This window comes from Nansenia antarctica (assembly GCF_963989245.1).
Source record: "Nansenia antarctica genome assembly, chromosome: 19".
NCBI lineage: Eukaryota > Metazoa > Chordata > Actinopteri > Argentiniformes > Microstomatidae > Nansenia > Nansenia antarctica.
The window spans coordinates 25,826,753-25,846,820 of NC_137692.1; the positions used below are offsets into that span (position 1 = coordinate 25,826,753).

At 56.3% G+C, this 20,068-nt stretch overlaps 1 protein-coding gene across 1 annotated transcript in view; it reads left to right on the forward strand.

Moving 5' to 3' along the window:
• Nucleotides 1-20,068, forward strand: part of tyw1 (tRNA-yW synthesizing protein 1 homolog) — a gene marked incomplete at its 3' end in the record, with an annotated part of 71,096 nt that overhangs the window by 45,688 nt on the left and 5,340 nt on the right. The window contains exons 11-12 of the mRNA XM_080549101.1: nt 1,502-1,679; nt 9,212-9,347. Coding sequence (XP_080405227.1) covers nt 1,502-1,679; nt 9,212-9,347 — 314 coding nt within the window. The remainder of the gene's footprint in view (nt 1-1,501; nt 1,680-9,211; nt 9,348-20,068) is intronic.

The following is a 20,068-nucleotide window of genomic DNA, read 5'->3' on the forward strand; positions in this document are numbered from 1 at the left end:
CAGGTCTATTCAGTTCTTACTCCAGGTCTATTCAGTTCTTACTCCAGGTCTATTCAGTTCTTACTCCAGGTCTATTCAGTTCTTACTCCAGGTCTATTCAGTTCTTACTCCAGGTCTATTCAGTTCTTACTCCAGGTCTATTCAGTTCTTACTCCAGGTCTATTCAGTTCTTACTCCAGGTCTATTCAGTTCTTACTCCAGGTCTATTCAGTTCTTACTCCAGGTCTATTCAGTTCTTACTCCAGGTCTATTCAGTTCTTACTCCAGGTCTATTCAGTTCTTACTCCAGGTCTATTCAGTTCTTTACTCCAGGTCTATTCAGTTCTTACTCCAGGTCTATTCAGTTCTTACTCCAGGTCTATTCAGTTCTTACTCCAGGTCTCCCCTCCTTTGCCCCCCCCCCCCTCCGGTCCGTATGAGGCAGAAAGTGGCTAGGGATGTGGTGGTTTAGATTTGCTTGAGATGCCTAGTGAACTTGGTGCGTTTCAAGCATAATCCAAGTTAGCTTGCTGTAACTACTAAACTAAAATAGATTTGAATAGCACTTTTTTTTTTTTTACAAATACAATTGTCAAGAAGTGCTTAAGTTGCCAGAGCCTGTTTAGTTGAGAAACCAGAGAGTTTGATATGTTGCTATTGTCTCCATAGTTGGCCACATTATGAACTGCAGAATGTAAACTAACTGGAGATCAGACAGGGCGGGGGGGACTACAAAGCCCAGCTGTGGAGATTCAAACAGGCTTGTTCATTAGGCTCAAAGCCCTGGCTTACCACTAGTAAACATTGGCACGCTCTGGTGCACCATGGTCGAAAAAGCAGCTAATGACAGCCTGGCTGGGTCAGAAATCGTGAGTTTAGAATGATAAGGTTCTATCTCTGTTTAGAATGATAAGGTTCTATCTCCGTTTAGAATGATAAGGTTCTATCTCTGTTTAGAATGATATGGTTCTATCTCCGTTTAGAATGATAAGGTTCTATCTCCGTTTAGAATGATAAGGTTCTATCTCCGTTTAGAATGATAAGGTTCTATCTCCGTTTAGAATGATAAGGTTCTATCTCCGTTTAGAATGATAAGGTTCTATCTCCGTTTAGGGCAGTTCAGAGATATTGAGCGTCAAAGTTTTTACATTCCATTATGTTTTGTGAGATGGAACCTTTGTATTTGATTAATTATTAACTCAAACATGTCAACATTTTAAAAATAACACCACACGGGCATTAATAAACACCTAATGGATCAGATTATGTAAAAAACTCAATTTTGACCAAATATGGAGATAGAACCTTATAATTCTAACGTCACGAAATGTCAAACTGATCTTCTTTAGGCCTAAACTCAACCAAATTTGTAACAACATTTTTTTTGGTTTTAACTTCGGTTAAAATTGTATCGGTTTGCTTTGATGTTGTAGGATCCTTGTATGAAATGCTCTATAAATAACGTTTGATTAGACTGACCTGAGCTTGTCTTTGACCTTTGACCTCTACCTTTACCTTCCAGGTGTGCCGGGGGTGCGTCAGGACCGCTACGACGAGGGCCTGGCGGTGAAGCACTGCGCCCTGTCACTGGTGGGAGAGCCAATCATGTACCCCGAAATCAACACCTTCCTTCGCCTCCTCCACACACACCGCATCTCCAGCTTCCTGGTCACCAACGCGCAGTTCCCTGATGAGATCAGGTGGGGGCGCTACTGTGCTACTGTGCTGTATAGCGACTAGCGGGGGGATGGGGGGGGAGGGGGGGCGGGAGGGTTCCAGTTCCTCTTTCTCTTTCATTTAGTCTCTGAAGAGTCTCGATGCCATTTGGCTTCTCTCCTCTCCACAAAAACGTTGTCCTGCCTGACCGTCTTTCTTCTCTGTTGTCTGAGTCTTTTCTTCTCTGGGTGGGTGGTTTCTGGTCTGGAGTGTCGCACTACGCCGCTGTGTTGAAGTCTCCACGCTCAGCCACGCCGAGGCTCCGCAGACGGAGCAGACAGAGCAGGTCAGGGCTGGGGAGGACCTGATAAGCTCTGATCTGGAGCAGAATTACAAATCACAGCCTCGCTTCCTCTCTTCTCTCTCTGCTTGTGTCTGTGTGTGTGTACGTGTGTGTGTGTGTGTGTCTGTCTCTCTCTAAAGCCTCTAGGCGCTCCCCTGCGCCCGTGGCTTCATGAAAAATACATCTTCACCTCACTTAGCCCTGTATACGCACGCATGCACACGCGCACACACACACACGCACACACACACACACACACACACACGCACAGTGGAGAGGTGCACACACGCACACACACACAAACACACACGTACATACACACACGCACAGTGGAGAAGTGCACACACACACACACACAAACACACACACACACGTACATACACACACGCACAGTGGAGAGGTGCACACACACACACACACACACACGTACATACACGCACACACACGCACAGTGGAGAGGTGCACACACACACACACACACACACGTACATACACGCACACACACGCACAGTGGAGAGGTGCACACACACACACACACACACACACACACGTACATACACGCACACACACGCACAGTGGAGAGGTGCACACACACACACACACACACACACGTACATACACGCACACACACGCACAGTGGAGAGGTGCACGCACACACACACGTACGCACAGTGGAGAGGTGCACACACACACAAACACAAACACACACACACACGTATATACACACACGCACAGTGGAGAGGTGCACACACACACACACACACACGTACATACACGCACACACACGCACAGTGGAGAGGTGCACACACACACACACACACACACGTACATACACGCACACACACACACACGTACATACACGCACACACACACACACACACACGTACATACACACACGCACAGTGGAGAGGTGCATGCACACACACACACACACACAAACACACACACACACACACACAAACACACACATGTACATACACGCACACACACACACACTACCCCCTTATCAACAGGACAGGGCGGTGAGCAGCACAATGAGCAGCGCGGGTTTAGTTTGGGGAGCCGGGGGACACAGGGGGACACAGGGGGACCAGGGGGACACAGGGGGAACCAGGGGGACACAGGGGGACACAGGGGGAACCAGGGGGACCCAGGGGGGCACAGGGGGACCAGGGGGACACAGGGGGAACCAGGGGGACACAGGGGGACACAGGGGGACACAGGGGGACCAGGGGGACCAGGGGGAACCAGGGGGACACAGGGGGACACAGGGGGACACAGGGGGACACAGGGGGACCAGGGGGACACAGGGGAACCAGGGGGACACAGGGGGACACAGGGGGACACAGGGGGAACCAGGGGGACACAGGGGGACACAGGGGGACACAGGGGGACCAGGGGGACACAGGGGGAACCAGGGGGACACAGGGGGACCAGGGGGACACAGGGGGACACAGGGGGACACAGGGGGACCAGGGGGACCAGGGGGACCAGGGGGACACAGGGGGACCAGGGGGACACAGGGGAACCAGGGGGACACAGGGGGACACAGGGGGTCCAGGGGGACACAGGGGGAACCAGGGGGACACAGGGGGACACAGGGGGAACCAGGGGGACACAGGGGGAACCAGGGGGAACCAGGGGGACACAGGGGGACACAGGAGGACACAGGGGGACACAGGGGGAACCAGGGGGAACCAGGGGGACACAGGGGGACACAGGGGAACCAGGGGGACACAGGGGGACACAGGGGGAACCAGGGGGACACAGGGGGAACCAGGGGGACACAGGGGGACACAGGGGGAACCAGGGGGACACAGGGGGACACAGGAGGACACAGGGGGACACAGGGGGAACCAGGGGGACACAGGGGGAACCAGGGGGACACAGGGGGAACCAGGGGGACACAGGGGGACACAGGGGGAACCAGGGGGAACCAGGGGGACACAGGGGGACACAGGGGAACCAGGGGGACACAGGGGGACACAGGGGGAACCAGGGGGACACAGGGGGAACCAGGGGGACACAGGGGGACACAGGGGGAACCAGGGGGACACAGGGGGACACAGGGGGAACCAGGGGGACACAGGGGGACACAGGGGGAACCAGGGGGACACAGGGGGACACAGGGGGAACCAGGGGGACACAGGGGGACACAGGGGGACACAGGGGGAACCAGGGGGAACCAGGGGGACACAGGGGGACACAGGGGGAACCAGGGGGACACAGGGGGACACAGGGGGACACAGGGGGAACCAGGGGGACACAGGGGGAACCAGGGGGAACCAGGGGGACACAGGGGGACACAGGGGAACCAGGGGGGCACAGGGGGGCACAGGGGGAACCAGGGGGACACAGGGGGACACAGGGGACACAGGGGGACACAGGGGGAACCAGGGGGAACCAGGGGGACACAGGGGGACACAGGGGGAACCAGGGGGACACAGGGGGACACAGGGGGACACAGGGGGAACCAGGGGGACACAGGGGGAACCAGGGGGAACCAGGGGGACACAGGGGGACACAGGGGAACCAGGGGGGCACAGGGGGGCACAGGGGGAACCAGGGGGACACAGGGGGACACAGGGGACACAGGGGGACACAGGGGGAACCAGGGGGACACAGGGGGACACAGGGGGAACCAGGGGGAACCAGGGGGACACAGGGGGACACAGGGGGGACACAGGGGGACACAGGGGGAACCAGGGGGACACAGGGGGAACCAGGGGGACACAGGGGGAACCAGGGGGAACCAGGGGGACACAGGGGGACACAGGGGACACAGGGGGACACAGGGGGAACCAGGGGGACACAGGGGGACACAGGGGGAACCAGGGGGAACCAGGGGGACACAGGGGGAACCAGGGGGACACAGGGGGACACAGGGGGACACAGGGGGAACCAGGGGGACACAGGGGGACACAGGGGGACACAGGGGGAACCAGGGGGACACAGGGGGACACAGGGGGAACCAGGGGGACACAGGGGGAACCAGGGGGACACAGGGGGACACAGGGGGAACCAGGGGGACACAGGGGGAACCAGGGGGAACCAGGGGGACACAGGGGGACACAGGGGAACCAGGGGGACACAGGGGGACACAGGGGGAACCAGGGGGACACAGGGGGACACAGGGGGAACCAGGGGGACACAGGGGGACACAGGGGGAACCAGGGGGAACCAGGGGAACCAGGGGGACACAGGGGGAACCAGGGGGACACAGGGGGACACAGGGGGAACCAGGGGGACACAGGGGGACACAGGGGGAACCAGGGGGACACAGGGGGACACAGGGGGAACCAGGGGGACACAGGGGGAACCAGGGGGAACCAGGGGGACACAGGGGGACACAGGGGAACCAGGGGGACACAGGGGGACACAGGGGGACACAGGGGGAACCAGGGGGACACAGGGGGACACAGGGGGACACAGGGGGAACCAGGGGGAACCAGGGGGACACAGGGGGACACAGGGGAACCAGGGGGACACAGGGGGAACCAGGGGGACACAGGGGGAACCAGGGGGACACAGGGGGACACAGGGGGAACCAGGGGGACACAGGGGGACACAGGAGGACACAGGGGGACACAGGGGGAACCAGGGGGAACCAGGGGGACACAGGGGGACACAGGGGGAACCAGGGGGACACAGGGGGACACAGGGGGAACCAGGGGGACACAGGGGGACACAGGGGGAACCAGGGGGAACCAGGGGGACACAGGGGGACACAGGGGGACACAGGGGGAACCAGGGGGACACAGGGGGAACCAGGGGGACACAGGGGGACACAGGGGGAACCAGGGGGACACAGGGGGAACCAGGGGGACACAGGGGGAACCAGGGGGACACAGGGGGACACAGGGGGAACCAGGGGGACACAGGGGGACACAGGGGGAACCAGGGGGAACCAGGGGGACACAGGGGAACCAGGGGGACACAGGGGGACACAGGGGGAACCAGGGGGACACAGGGGGAACCAGGGGGACACAGGGGGACACAGGGGGAACCAGGGGGACACAGGGGGACACAGGAGGACACAGGGGGACACAGGGGGAACCAGGGGGACACAGGGGGACACAGGGGGAACCAGGGGGACACAGGGGGAACCAGGGGGACACAGGGGGACACAGGGGGAACCAGGGGGAACCAGGGGGACACAGGGGGACACAGGGGAACCAGGGGGACACAGGGGGACACAGGGGGAACCAGGGGGACACAGGGGGAACCAGGGGGACACAGGGGGACACAGGGGGAACCAGGGGGACACAGGGGGACACAGGAGGACACAGGGGGAACCAGGGGGACACAGGGGAACCAGGGGGGCACAGGGGGACACAGGGGGACACAGGGGGACACAGGGGGACACGCTGTTGTCAGGTCTGAGTGTCTTTATCTCCTGTGCAGAAGCGTTCTGAGAGAGAGAGAGAGAGAGAGAGAGAGAGAGAGAGAGAGAGAGAGAGAGAGAGAGAGAGAGAGAGAGAGAGAGAGAGAGAGAGAGAAGTGAACTCTGTGGCAACATGCAATTAAATACCAGCCTGGGATCTGTGGCACAGAGCAACGTCGCAGAGCCACGGTTGCACTTGATGTGTCAGTGGGAATCACATTTCCTCTATGTGCCGTTAGTATATATACTGTATATCCTCTCTACAACACTTCTCTCGCTGGTCCTGTGAGACGGGGCTAGTCACAATGATGATCCTTTGATGGCACAAAGCAGGATCCACTGCGGATGCATAAAACAGTATGGCCGTGTTTAGATGTTTAGTTATGTTGGCATCATCATCCAAGGGTAAGTTAAGTTCGCACACTGGGGCTAAATGAGGTGAGGATGTATTTTTCAAGGCAATGTTTTGTTAACAAGGACAGCGTTGTTTGGATTTCTTTGGTCTTTTTTTGGGGGGTCATTTCGATGGATCAGGATGTTATGATGTGAAAGGAAGATCACAGTTTGAATAGTTTTCCGATCCTACATTAGCGTTAGCACTGAACTCTTGTTGATTTAAAGGTTGTGAATGAACCAATAGGACGCTGTAACCCTAACCCTGTACACAGTTAGATTGAAGAGACGGTACATCACGTCAGCTCTGGCACCTCGGCCAATCTGTTATCTCCCAAACCCTGCTGACCTTCAGGCATCTAGGAGGTAAACATTGACCCTGTTACAGTGTTTACCGGAGTACCTTGATTCATTGCGCCCTTTTGACCCCCCTCCCCTCCTCCAACCCCCCTCCCCTCCTCCAGTCTTAACAGATCAATCTCCTTGGACATCCAACAGCTTGTTTGAGTCTCTTCGTGTGGTGTCATCGTGTCATTGGTCTCTGGCCCTGGCTGGTCTGTGATAGGTCGGCTTATCATCCCTGGCTTGTCACAACAGGCAGATTGTGGGGGACTGCAGCTATCAATCATTCTCAAGCCCCGCCAGTCAGAACTACCCAGCCACCGACAAGCTGTCTGGATGTCTGGAGTCAGATGGACCCTGGCAGACACCCTAGCCCTAGCCCTAACCTAAGGAGACACCCTAACCCTAACCTAAGGGCGGCTGTGGCGCAGGAGGTAGAGCCGCCGTCTAATGATGGCAAGGTTGGCAGATCGGCGGTTCGAGCCCCGGCTGGTCACATGTCGAAGTGTCCTTGGGCAAGACACTGAACCCCAAAATTGCTCCCAATGAGCAGGCCGGCGCCTTGCATGGCAGCTTGCCGCCATTGGTGTGTGAATGTGTGTGTGAATGGGTGAATGAGAGGCCGTTGTAAAGTGCTTTGGAATAAGGCGTCTATATAAGTCAGTCCATTTACCATTTACTAAGGAGACACTCTAACCTAAGGAGACACTCTAACCTAAGGAGACACTCTAACCTAAGGAGACACTCTAACCTAAGGAGACACCCTAGCCTGAGGAGACCCTAACCCTAACCTGAGGAGACCCTAACCCTAGCCCTAGCCTAAGGAGACAGCATCTCTGGTACATCTTTATTTACAAAGCCATACTGGCCAAACTCCCCTGATATCTATGTAACCTCATGTCACTCAGGATGCACTTGGAACTTGGCAGAGCAGCTTTCTCTTATTTTGCACCCTGGTCATGGAATAACCTCCAGAACACACTGCAGTTTAATAACCTCCAGAACACACTGCAGTTTAATAATCTGGTCATGGAATAACCTCCAGAACACACTATAGTTTAATAACCTCCAGAACACACTGCAGTTTAATAACCTCATCTCCCTGGGAGAGTTCAACACTCTGATTAATAATTGTGTGACAGAAGACTGCAGTTGCTATTCCAAAAATGGATTTTATAATATTGATCTGTTTTTTTAATTTACCCGTCTCTGTTTTTATTATGTTTTATTCTCCAATTTTGTACCCTTGTACTTGTACTGGTGTGGTATCTTGGCCAAGTCTCCCTCGAAAAATAGATTTTAATCTCAGACAACCTCCTGTTAAATAAAGGTTACATTAAAAAAAGACACATTTCACTCTCATTCTCCCATTTTTATTTGTGTTCTATCCTTACCGTAGCTGGATGTCTGTACCCTAGCGCTTCGATGCAAACTTAGCCTCACTTCTCGGGGTGCTATCGTCAAATAATAATCAATAATCAATCATATATAATAATAATAATAATAATAATAATAATAATAATAATAATAATAATGAATTATATTAATAATAAATAAAAAAGAATAAATAATAATAATCAATAATAACACTGTTTCTCTCTCCCCCACCTGAAATGAGAAAGTCTATAGAGAGTCTGTCTCCGCCTGCATATATCTATTATCCTCTGCCGGTATAGAACCTGACAGTAATCCAGTTAGACCTGCTTACATTACACGTTATGGTGCTGAATTGGCTTGGCAGCTGAGACCACCGTCTCTTCTCCTCTCCCCTTCTCCTGTCCTCCTCTCCTCCCCTCCCCTCTCCCTCCCACCCCCACCCCCTAATTTCTCTCTCTCTCTCTCTGTGTGTGTGTCTCTCTCTGTCTCTCTGTCTCTCTGTCTCTGTGTGTGTGTGTGTGTGTCTCTCTCTCTCTCTCTCTCTCTCTCTCTCTCTCTCTCTCTCTCTCTCTCTCTCTCTCTCTCTCTCTCTGTCTCTGTCTCTCTGTCTCTGTGTGTGTGTGTCTCTCTCTCTCTCTCTCTCTCTCTCTCTCTCTCTCTCTCTCTCTCTCTCTCTCTCTCTCTCTCTCTCCATGGTGTCTTACTCTGTGTGTGGTGTCCTCTGTGTGCTCCTGTAGGAGCCTGGTGCCAGTCACGCAGCTGTACGTCAGCGTAGACGCCAGCACCAAGGACAGCCTGAAGAAGATCGACCGGCCGCTCTTCAAGGACTTCTGGCCACGCTTCCAGGACAGCCTCAGGGCTCTGGGAGAGAAGGTGAGACTTTCAAGTATTACAAGTTTTAAGTTTATTAGGTTTCAAGTGCATTTTTACATGGTCACAATACATTGTGGGGGTGGCTGTGGCTCAGGAGGTAGAGCCGGCGTCTAATGATCGCAAGGTCGGTGGTTTGATCCCCGGTTGGCGACGATGTCGACGTGTCCTTGGGCAAGACACCTAACCCCAAATTGCTCCCAATGAGCGGGCCGGCACCTTGCATGGTTGCTTTGGAATAAGGCGCTATATATTTGATTACCTGTCACTCCACTAGTACACAGATCACAGAATGAAAAATTATACTTTACATTTCTCACACTATAAAATACGTCTTGAACTGATATTCATTTGGGAGTTCAGTGCTTGTTGCAGTACTTTCAAATGTGATTCAGGTCAGAGCGAATCTCTTTTCTTTATTTCAAAATCATATGCTCTAAACCTCCTGTACAAAACAAAATCCCATACACCGTGATTATGATCCAATAAAACTATTTGTTTTGAAGTCGCAACAGTCAAATCTTCAATGTCTCCTCGGTTAAAAAACATGAGAGCAAAAACCTAAGTCCCAGATAAGAGTGGTGGTGGTGGTGGTGGTCGCCTTCCCACAGCTTTATCTCATTTCTCCACTGTCGAGGAAAGCAGTTTATTCCGGGAGCTTCTATAGAAACACTCTCCCAGCAACCCTGTCAGATGTGTCGTGAGTTTTACGTCACGGCAAAGATAACAGACGCTACACTAGTGATTCTTATCATATAAATGCTCATTCACATACAGAGTTTATCTAGGGAAGGCTGGTGGAGGTAGACATCGGAGGACAGGCTCATTGTAATGCATAGAATAGAATGAGGAATTGTATAAACCTCTGTGTTTATTGTCCTCATGAATTGTTTTGAAGGCGAATGGTGGTGACCGCTTCCTGTCATTGGCTGTCATAACGGTACCCCCATTAGCCTTTAACAGTTTATTTAGGGTCACCTTGCCCTCAGCTGGTAGAATGGAGGGTGTGTGGTCACTCTGAGAAGACCATGGCTCTGAATTCTGCAGAATGAAAGAAGAAACACTAATTAAAATACTATAATACTGTTCCAACATGAATCACATCATTGAGGTGAACAGAACTCAATGATCTGTCCTGTTCCTAATGCCTTCCTGTGCCATTGAAGAGCCAGGCCCCCCCACCCCCATTACAGTATTTCATCCCTTCCCTTCCATCCATTAGCTTCACTACAGTTTATGAGGGCAACTCTGCTTCCAGCTTGAAGAATGGAGGAAGTGTATTTTGAACACCCCAGTGCCCAAGCTTTTGATTTATCTATTTTCTACCAGTCACATAAGGAATGAAGTCTGAGAAGGGGCCAAAGGTCAAAGGTCTCCCCAGGCCTCAGGGTAGATGTGTGTAAGTCTCCCCAGGCCTCAGGGTAGATGTGTGTAAGTCTCCCAGGCCTCAGGGTAGATGTGTGTAAGTCTCCCCAGGCCTCAGGGTAGATGTGTGTAAGTCTCCCAGGCCTCAGGGTGGATGTGTGTAAGTCTCCCCAGGTCTCAGGGTAGATGTGTGTAAGTCTCCCAGGCCTCAGGGTAGATGTGTGTAAGTCTCCCCAGGCCTCAGGGTAGATGTGTGTAAGTCTCCCAGGCCTCAGGGTAGATGTGTGTAAGTCTCCCAGGCCTCAGGGTAGATGTGTGTAAGTCTCCCAGGCCTCAGGGTAGATGTGTGTAAGTCTCCCAGGCCTCAGGGTAGATGTGTGTAAGTCTCCCCAGGCCCCAGGGTAGATGTGTGTAAGTCTCCCAGGCCTCAGGGTAGATGTGTGTAAGTCTCCCAGGCCTCAGGGTAGATGTGTGTAAGTCTCCCAGGCCTCAGGGTAGATGTGTGTAAGTCTCCCAGGCCTCAGGGTAGATGTGTGTAAGTCTCCCCAGGCCTCAGGGTAGATGTGTGTAAGTCTCCCAGGCCTCAGTGTAGATGTGTGTAAGTCTCCCAGGTCTCAGGGTAGATGTGTGTAAGTCTCCCAGGTCTCAGGGTAGATGTGTGTAAGTCTCCCAGGTCTCAGGGTAGATGTGTGTAAGTCTCCCAGGCCTCAGGGTAGATGTGTGTAAGTCTCCCAGGCCTCAGTGTAGATGTGTGTAAGTCTCCCAGGTCTCAGGGTAGATGTGTGTAAGTCTCCCAGGTCTCAGGGTAGATGTGTGTAAGTCTCCCAGGTCTCAGGGTAGATGTGTGTAAGTCTCCCAGGCCTCAGGGTAGATGTGTGTAAGTCTCCCAGGCCTCAGTGTAGATGTGTGTAAGTCTCCCAGGTCTCAGGGTAGATGTGTGTAAGTCTCCCAGGCCTCAGGGTAGATGTGTGTAAGTCTCCCAGGCCTCAGGGTAGATGTGTGTAAGTCTCCCAGGCCTCAGGGTAGATGTGTGTAAGTCTCCCAGGCCTCAGGGTAGATGTGTGTAAGTCTCCCAGGTCTCAGGGTAGATGTGTGTAAGTCTCCCAGGTCTCAGGGTAGATGTGTGTAAGTCTCCCAGGTCTCAGGGTAGATGTGTGTAAGTCTCCCAGGCCTCAGGGTAGATGTGTGTAAGTCTCCCAGGCCTCAGTGTAGATGTGTGTAAGTCTCCCAGGTCTCAGGGTAGATGTGTGTAAGTCTCCCAGGCCTCAGGGTAGATGTGTGTAAGTCTCCCCAGGCCTCAGGGTAGATGTGTGTAAGTCTCCCCAGGCCTCAGGGTAGATGTGTGTAAGTCTCCCCAGGTCTCAGGGTAGATGTGTGTAAGTCTCCCAGGCCTCAGGGTAGATGTGTGTAAGTCTCCCAGGCCTCAGGGTAGATGTGTGTAAGTCTCCCCAGGCCTCAGGGTAGATGTGTGTAAGTCTCCCAGGCCTCAGGGTAGATGTGTGTAAGTCTCCCCAGGTCTCAGGGTAGATGTGTGTAAGTCTCCCCAGGTCTCAGGGTAGATGTGTGTAAGTCTCCCCAGGCCTCAGGGTAGATGTGTGTAAGTCTCCCAGGCCTCAGGGTAGATGTGTGTAAGTCTCCCAGGCCTCAGGGTAGATGTGTGTAAGTCTCCCAGGCCTCAGGGTAGATGTGTGTAAGTCTCCCAGGCCTCAGGGTAGATGTGTGTAAGTCTCCCAGGCCTCAGGGTAGATGTGTGTAAGTCTCCCCAGGCCTCAGGGTAGATGTGTGTGAGTCTCCCCAGGCCTCAGGGTAGATGTGTGTAAGTCTCCCCAGGCCTCAGGGTAGATGTGTGTAAGTCTCCCCAGGCCTCAGGGTAGATGTGTGTAAGTCTCCCCAGGCCTCAGGGTAGATGTGTGTAAGTCTCCCCAGGCCTCAGGGTAGATGTGTGTAAGTCTCCCCAGGCCTCAGGGTAGATGTGTGTAAGTCTCCCCAGGCCTCAGAGTAGATGTGTGTAAGTCTCCCCAGGCCTCAGGGTAGATGTGTGTAAGTCTCCCAGGCCTCAGGGTAGATGTGTGTAAGTCTCCCAGGCCTCAGGGTAGATGTGTGTAAGTCTCCCCAGGCCTCAGGGTAGATGTGTGTAAGTCTCCCCAGGCCTCAGGGTAGATGTGTGTAAGTCTCCCAGGCCTCAGGGTAGATGTGTGTAAGTCTCCCCAGGCCTCAGGGTAGATGTGTGTAAGTCTCCCAGGCCTTAGGGTGGTGTTCCGGAGCAGTTGTGAAGTTCCTCTTCATTGAATCAGTTTGTAATGACAACCTTCAGACACAAGTCACTTGACAAGTGTGTATTTGATTCCTATGCAAATCACAGACCCTATGTATGAAAACCCAATATATTATTTCCCAAATCACATGAACTATTATCCTCCTTGCATTAAGATGAACTCAATTCAACGTATGTATGAAGTGACGACTTGTTCAACATAGTTTATGAGGCTCTCTCTGCCCACAGCCTGAAGAATGGAGGAGGTGTTTGTAGAACAACAGTGTTCTACTCCAGACCCCCCAACTTTTGTTTTTATCCGTTTGCTAAGAGCCATCCAGCGTGTACAGCTGAACTGTAATGAAAGAATTCTGTGTGTCCCGAGGTTGTTCTGGAGAGAAAACACCTCCTCCATTCATCAAGCTTAGGGCCGGGCGCAGGACACTCCAGACCGTCTCCCCAAGCCTTCTAGTTAGTTACTTTCTACCAGTCACGTAGGGAGTGAATTCTAAGATCTGGCCAAAGGATCTGTAGACTGTTAGACTGTAGGTCTAACTCTGAGGTCTAACTCTGAGGCTGCGTTCGTAATATGCTCTGGAAAAATGTGATCAGCACTCATGGAATGCCTCTTGTCCAATTTAATTACTTCGGTCGGTCTATGAATTGTGTTCGATACCATTCATCATTCAATTCCATGTGTTACAATGAACCCCCCGTCCTCCGATTTCTACCTCCACCAGCCTCCACCTCACACTTTAAAAAGGATAACTGCCATAATTAATGGAGAAACACAACATTGTTAGGTAGGACTCAGCCAGGCAGCCAGCAGTGAACAAACCCAACACATTAACTTACCTGTGGGGGCCTTAATGCATTACCTTACCTGTGAGGGCCGTTTACCCCAGAGTGAGTGTTACAGGGGAGGATGGGCTCATTGTGACAGCCCCCCCCCCCCCCCACGCAGGATTGGTTTGGTACATTAACACCCTTCCCTCCAGCATTGATCTGCCTGGAACACGTGTAATAAGCCGTTTGCTAGAAAGCAGTTCAACAGGGCATAACAACCTTGAAATAGAAGTGGGCTGTAAAAGTATATGGGGGGGAGGGGGGGGAGGGGGAGCTCTTTATTGCCAGCGGCACACCACCCCCCCGCTAACGCTTTAGACAACGGACAGGTTCATTACAAGCTCCTGGCCGAGAGACGCTAGCCTAGTGATTGTGTTTTGCCGAAGTAAACCGCGGCTAATGGACTGATGTAATTGCCGTACTACAGTATCAAGCTTTTTACTGGGTGTAAATTGAAGTGCTTATGCTATGCTAAGTGCTCAGGTGAATGTTTGGCCCACACAAGGATCATATGTGTGGCAAAGGTGTGTCGGTAGGAAGGAAACCAGGAGTGTGGTTTATAAACCATAATCAAGAATAACAAACACATTGGAGATGTGTTGTAGATATGTGCTTTTTTTATTTTTATATTGATTTAACAATTAATTTCCTGATTTACCAAAAAGGCTATAATCCTATCAAGAGTCTCTAATCCCTACCAAGAGTCTATAATCCTACCAAGAGTCTCTAATCCCTATCAAGAGTCTCTAATCCCTACCAAGAGTCTAGAATCCTACCAAGAGGCTATAATCCTACCAAGAGTCTATAATCCTACCAAGAGTCTCTAATCCTACCAAGAGTATCTAATCCTACCAAGAGTCTCTAATCCTACCAAGAGTCTCTAATCCTACCAAGAGTCTATAACCCTACCAAGAGTCTCTAATCCTACCAAGAGTCTATAACCCTACCAAGAGTCTATAACCCTACCAAGAGTCTATAATCCCTACCAAGAGTCTAGAATCCCAACCAAGGTTAAACCAAGAGGTCTGTAAGGTGTTAACCTGACCGGACCAGACTGTGACACCCTCGGGGTTCCCCCAAGGCACCTCCGCCTCTACTGGAGAATGTCACCAATGAGACGGCTCATTAATCTCAAGGATATCTCCAGACAGTTTATAATATATATATATATATATATATATATATATATATATATATATATATATATATATATATATATATATATAATACTAGAGATAAGCCATTCCTTTGATTTAATATTGGTTTTGCAAGAGAAGGGGAAGATGACGGTGCCAGTCCCATGTGGGAATACATTTCTGACCAATTACCCCCAGTTATAGATTAGCATTACCACCCAGTTATAGATTAGCATTACCATCCAGTTATAGATTAGCATTACCACCCAGTTATAGATTAGCATTACCACCCAGTTATAGATTAGCATTACCACACAGTTATAGATTAGCATTACCACACAGTTATAGATTAGCATTACCACACAGTTATAGATTAGCATTACCTCACAGTTATAGATTAGCATTACCACACAGTTATAGATTAGCATTACCTCACAGTTATAGATTAGCATTACCCACAGTTTGCGTTGCTAGGAAAGTGTGTGGTAAGACTAGAACAGGTGTAGAACAGGTGGAGGTTATTGGGTTTGTGGAAGATCTCACCTACCTGGGCAGCCTCATCAGTAAGGACAGCGGGCCCCTAAAGACGTCACGTGTGCAACACACACACACACACACACACACACTCACTCTATAAACATCACGTGTGCTGCATGCATTCACACACACACTCACTCTATAAACATCACGTGTGCGTTCACACACACACACACACTCACTCTATAAACACACTCCGTCTTGCACACACTGCTGGGCATGCACACACTCTCCTCAATAGATTTCTGCCTGTTAGATTTCACGACACACGTGTGTGTGTGTGCTTGCATGTGAGCCCAATAATCCCTTTCCTGTATGCAACGGTTATTCCCCCTCTCTCTCTCCCTCATGGTGGGTGTATCCCCCCCCCCTCCCCTCCACCCTGGCCCCCCCTCCCCTCCACCCTGGCCCCCCCTCCCCTCCACCCTGGCCCCCCCTCACCTCCACCCTGGAGAAGAGGCGGCTTTAAATACCTCACCTCCCTGCCACCTCCCTGCCACCTCCCTGCCACCCCCCTGCCACCTCCCTGCCACCTCCCTGCCACCCCCCTGCCACCTCCCTGCCACCTCCCTCACCACCTTCCTGCCACCTCCCTGCCACCTCCCTCACCACCTCCCTGCCACCTCCCTGCCACCTCCCTCACCACCTCCCTGCCACCTCCCTGCCACCTCCCTGCCACCTCCCTGCCCCCTCCCTGCCACCCCCCTGCCACCTCCCTGCCACCTCCCTGCCACCCCCCTGCCACCTCCCTGCCACCTCCCTCACCACCTCCCTGCCACCTCCCTGCCACCTCCCTCACCACCTCCCTGCCACCTCCCTGCCACCTCCCTGCCACCTCCCTGCCTCCTCCCTGCCACCTCCCTGCCACCTCCCTGCCACCTCCCTGCCACCTCCCTGCCACCTCCCTGCCACCTCCCTGCCACCTCCCTGCCACCTCCCTGCCACCTCCCTGCCACCTCCCTGCCACCCCCCTGCCACCTCCCTGCCACCTCCCTGCCACCTCCCTGCCACCTCCCTGCCACCTCCCTGCCACCTCCCTGCCACCTCCCTGCCACCTCCCTGCCACCTCCCTGCCACCCCCCTGCCACCTCCCTGCCACCTCCCTGCCACCTCCCTGCCACCTCCCTGCCACCCCCCTGCCACCTCCCTGCCACCTCCCTGCCACCTCCCTGCCACCTCCCTGCCACCCCCCTGCCACCTCCCTGCCACCTCCCTGCCACCTCCCTGCCACCTCCCTGCCACCTCCCTGCCACCCCCCTGCCACCTCCCTGCCACCTCCCTGCCACCTCCCTGCCACCTCCCTGCCACCCCCCTGCCACCTCCCTCACCACCTCCCTGCCACCTCCCTGCCACCTCCCTGCCACCTCCCTGCCACCTCCCTGCCACCCCCCTGCCACCTCCCTCACCACCTCCCTGCCACCTCCCTGCCACCTCCCTGCCACCTCCCTGCCACCCCCCTGCCACCTCCCTGCCACCTCCCTGCCACCTCCCTGCCACCTCCCTGCCACCTCCCTGCCACCTCCCTGCCACCTCCCTGCCACCTCCCTGCCACCTCCCTGCCACCTCCCTGCCACCCCCCTGCCACCTCCCTCACCACCTCCCTGCCACCTCCCTGCCACCTCCCTGCCACCTCCCTGCCACCCCCCTGCCACCTCCCTGCCACCTCCCTGCCACCTCCCTGCCACCTCCCTGCCACCCCCCTGCCACCTCCCTCACCACCTCCCTGCCACCTCCCTGCCACCTCCCTGCCACCTCCCTGCCACCCCCCTGCCACCTCCCTGCCACCTCCCTGCCACCTCCCTGCCACCTCCCTGCCACCTCCCTGCCACCTCCCTGCCACCTCCCTGCCACCTCCCTGCCACCTCCCTGCCACCTCCCTGCCACCTCCCTGCCACCTCCCTGCCACCCCCCTGCCACCTCCCTGCCACCTCCCTGCCACCTCCCTGCCACCCCCCTGCCACCTCCCTCACCACCTCCCTGCCACCTCCCTGCCACCTCCCTGCCACCTCCCTGCCACCCCCCTGCCACCTCCCTGCCACCTCCCTGCCACCTCCCTGCCACCTCCCTGCCACCTCCCTGCCACCTCCCTGCCACCTCCCTGCCACCTCCCTGCCACCTCCCTGCCACCTCCCTGCCACCTCCCTGCCACCTCCCTGCCACCTCCCTGCCACCTCCCTGCCACCTCCCTGCCACCTCCCTGCCACCTCCCTGCCACCTCCCTGCCACCTCCCTGCCACCTCCCTGCCACCTCCCTGCCACCTCCCTGCCACCTCCCTGCCACCTCCCTGCCACCTCCCTGCCACCACCCCTGCCACCTCCCTGCCACCTCCCTGCCACCTCCCTGCCACCTCCCTGCCACCCCCCTGCCACCTCCCTGCCACCTCCCTGCCACCTCCCTGCCACCTCCCTGCCACCCCCCTGCCACCTCCCTGCCACCTCCCTGCCACCTCCCTGCCACCTCCCTGCCACCTCCCTGCCACCCCCCTGCCACCTCCCTGCCACCTCCCTGCCACCTCCCTGCCACCTCCCTGCCACCCCCCTGCCACCTCCCTCACCACCTCCCTGCCACCTCCCTGCCACCTCCCTGCCACCTCCCTGCCACCTCCCTGCCACCCCCCTGCCACCTCCCTCACCACCTCCCTGCCACCTCCCTGCCACCTCCCTGCCACCTCCCTGCCACCCCCCTGCCACCTCCCTGCCACCTCCCTGCCACCTCCCTGCCACCTCCCTGCCACCTCCCTGCCACCTCCCTGCCACCTCCCTGCCACCTCCCTGCCACCTCCCTGCCACCTCCCTGCCACCCCCCTGCCACCTCCCTCACCACCTCCCTGCCACCTCCCTGCCACCTCCCTGCCACCTCCCTGCCACCCCCCTGCCACCTCCCTGCCACCTCCCTGCCACCTCCCTGCCACCTCCCTGCCACCCCCCTGCCACCTCCCTCACCACCTCCCTGCCACCTCCCTGCCACCTCCCTGCCACCTCCCTGCCACCCCCCTGCCACCTCCCTGCCACCTCCCTGCCACCTCCCTGCCACCTCCCTGCCACCTCCCTGCCACCTCCCTGCCACCTCCCTGCCACCTCCCTGCCACCTCCCTGCCACCTCCCTGCCACCTCCCTGCCACCTCCCTGCCACCCCCCTGCCACCTCCCTGCCACCTCCCTGCCACCTCCCTGCCACCCCCCTGCCACCTCCCTCACCACCTCCCTGCCACCTCCCTGCCACCTCCCTGCCACCTCCCTGCCACCCCCCTGCCACCTCCCTGCCACCTCCCTGCCACCTCCCTGCCACCTCCCTGCCACCTCCCTGCCACCTCCCTGCCACCTCCCTGCCACCTCCCTGCCACCTCCCTGCCACCTCCCTGCCACCTCCCTGCCACCCCCCTGCCACCTCCCTGCCACCTCCCTGCCACCTCCCTGCCACCTCCCTGCCACCTCCCTGCCACCTCCCTGCCACCTCCCTGCCACCTCCCTGCCACCTCCCTGCCACCTCCCTGCCACCTCCCTGCCTCACCTCCCTGCCACCTCCCTGCCCCCTCCCTGCCACCTCCCTGCCACCTCCCTGCCTCACCTCCCTGCCACCTCCCTGCCACCTCCCTGCCACCTCCCTGCCACCTCCCTGCCACCTCCCTGCCACCTCCCTGCCACCTCCCTGCCACCTCCCTGCCACCTCCCTCACCTCCCTGCCACCTCCCTCACCTCCTCCCTGCCACCTCCCTCACCTCCCTGCCACCTCCCTGCCACCTCCCTGCCACCTCCCTGCCACCTCCCTGCCACCTCCCTGCCACCCCCCTGCCACCTCCCTGCCACCCCCCTGCCACCTCCCTGCCACCTCCCTGCCTCACCTCCCTGCCACCTCCCTGCCACCTCCCTGCCACCTCCCTGCCACCCCCCTGCCACCTCCCTGCCACCCCCCTGCCACCTCCCTGCCACCTCCCTGCCACCTCCCTCCCTGCCACCTCCCTGCCACCTCCCTGCCACCTCCCTGCCACCCCCCTGCCACCTCCCTGCCACCCCCCTGCCACCTCCCTGCCACCTCCCTGCCACCTCCCTCCCTGCCACCTCCCTGCCACCTCCCTGCCACCTCCATGCCACCTCCCTGCCACCTCCCTGCCACCCCCCTGCCACCTCCCTGCCACCTCCCTGCCTCACCTCCCTGCCACCTCCCTGCCACCTCCCTGCCACCTCCCTGCCACCCCCCTGCCACCTCCCTGCCACCCCCCTGCCACCTCCCTGCCACCTCCCTCCCTGCCACCTCCCTGCCACCTCCCTGCCACCTCCATGCCACCTCCCTGCCACCTCCCTGCCACCCCCCTGCCACCTCCCTGCCACCTCCCTGCCACCTCCCTGCCACCTCCCTGCCACCTCCCTGCCACCTCCCTGCCACCTCCCTGCCACCTCCCTGCCTCACCTCCCTGCCACCTCCCTGCCACCTCCCTGCCACCTCCCTGCCACCTCCCTGCCTCACCTCCCTGCCACCTCCCTGCCACCTCCCTGCCACCTCCCTGCCACCTCCCTGCCACCTCCCTGCCACCTCCCTGCCACCTCCCTGCCACCTCCCTGCCACCTCCCTGCCACCTCCCTGCCACC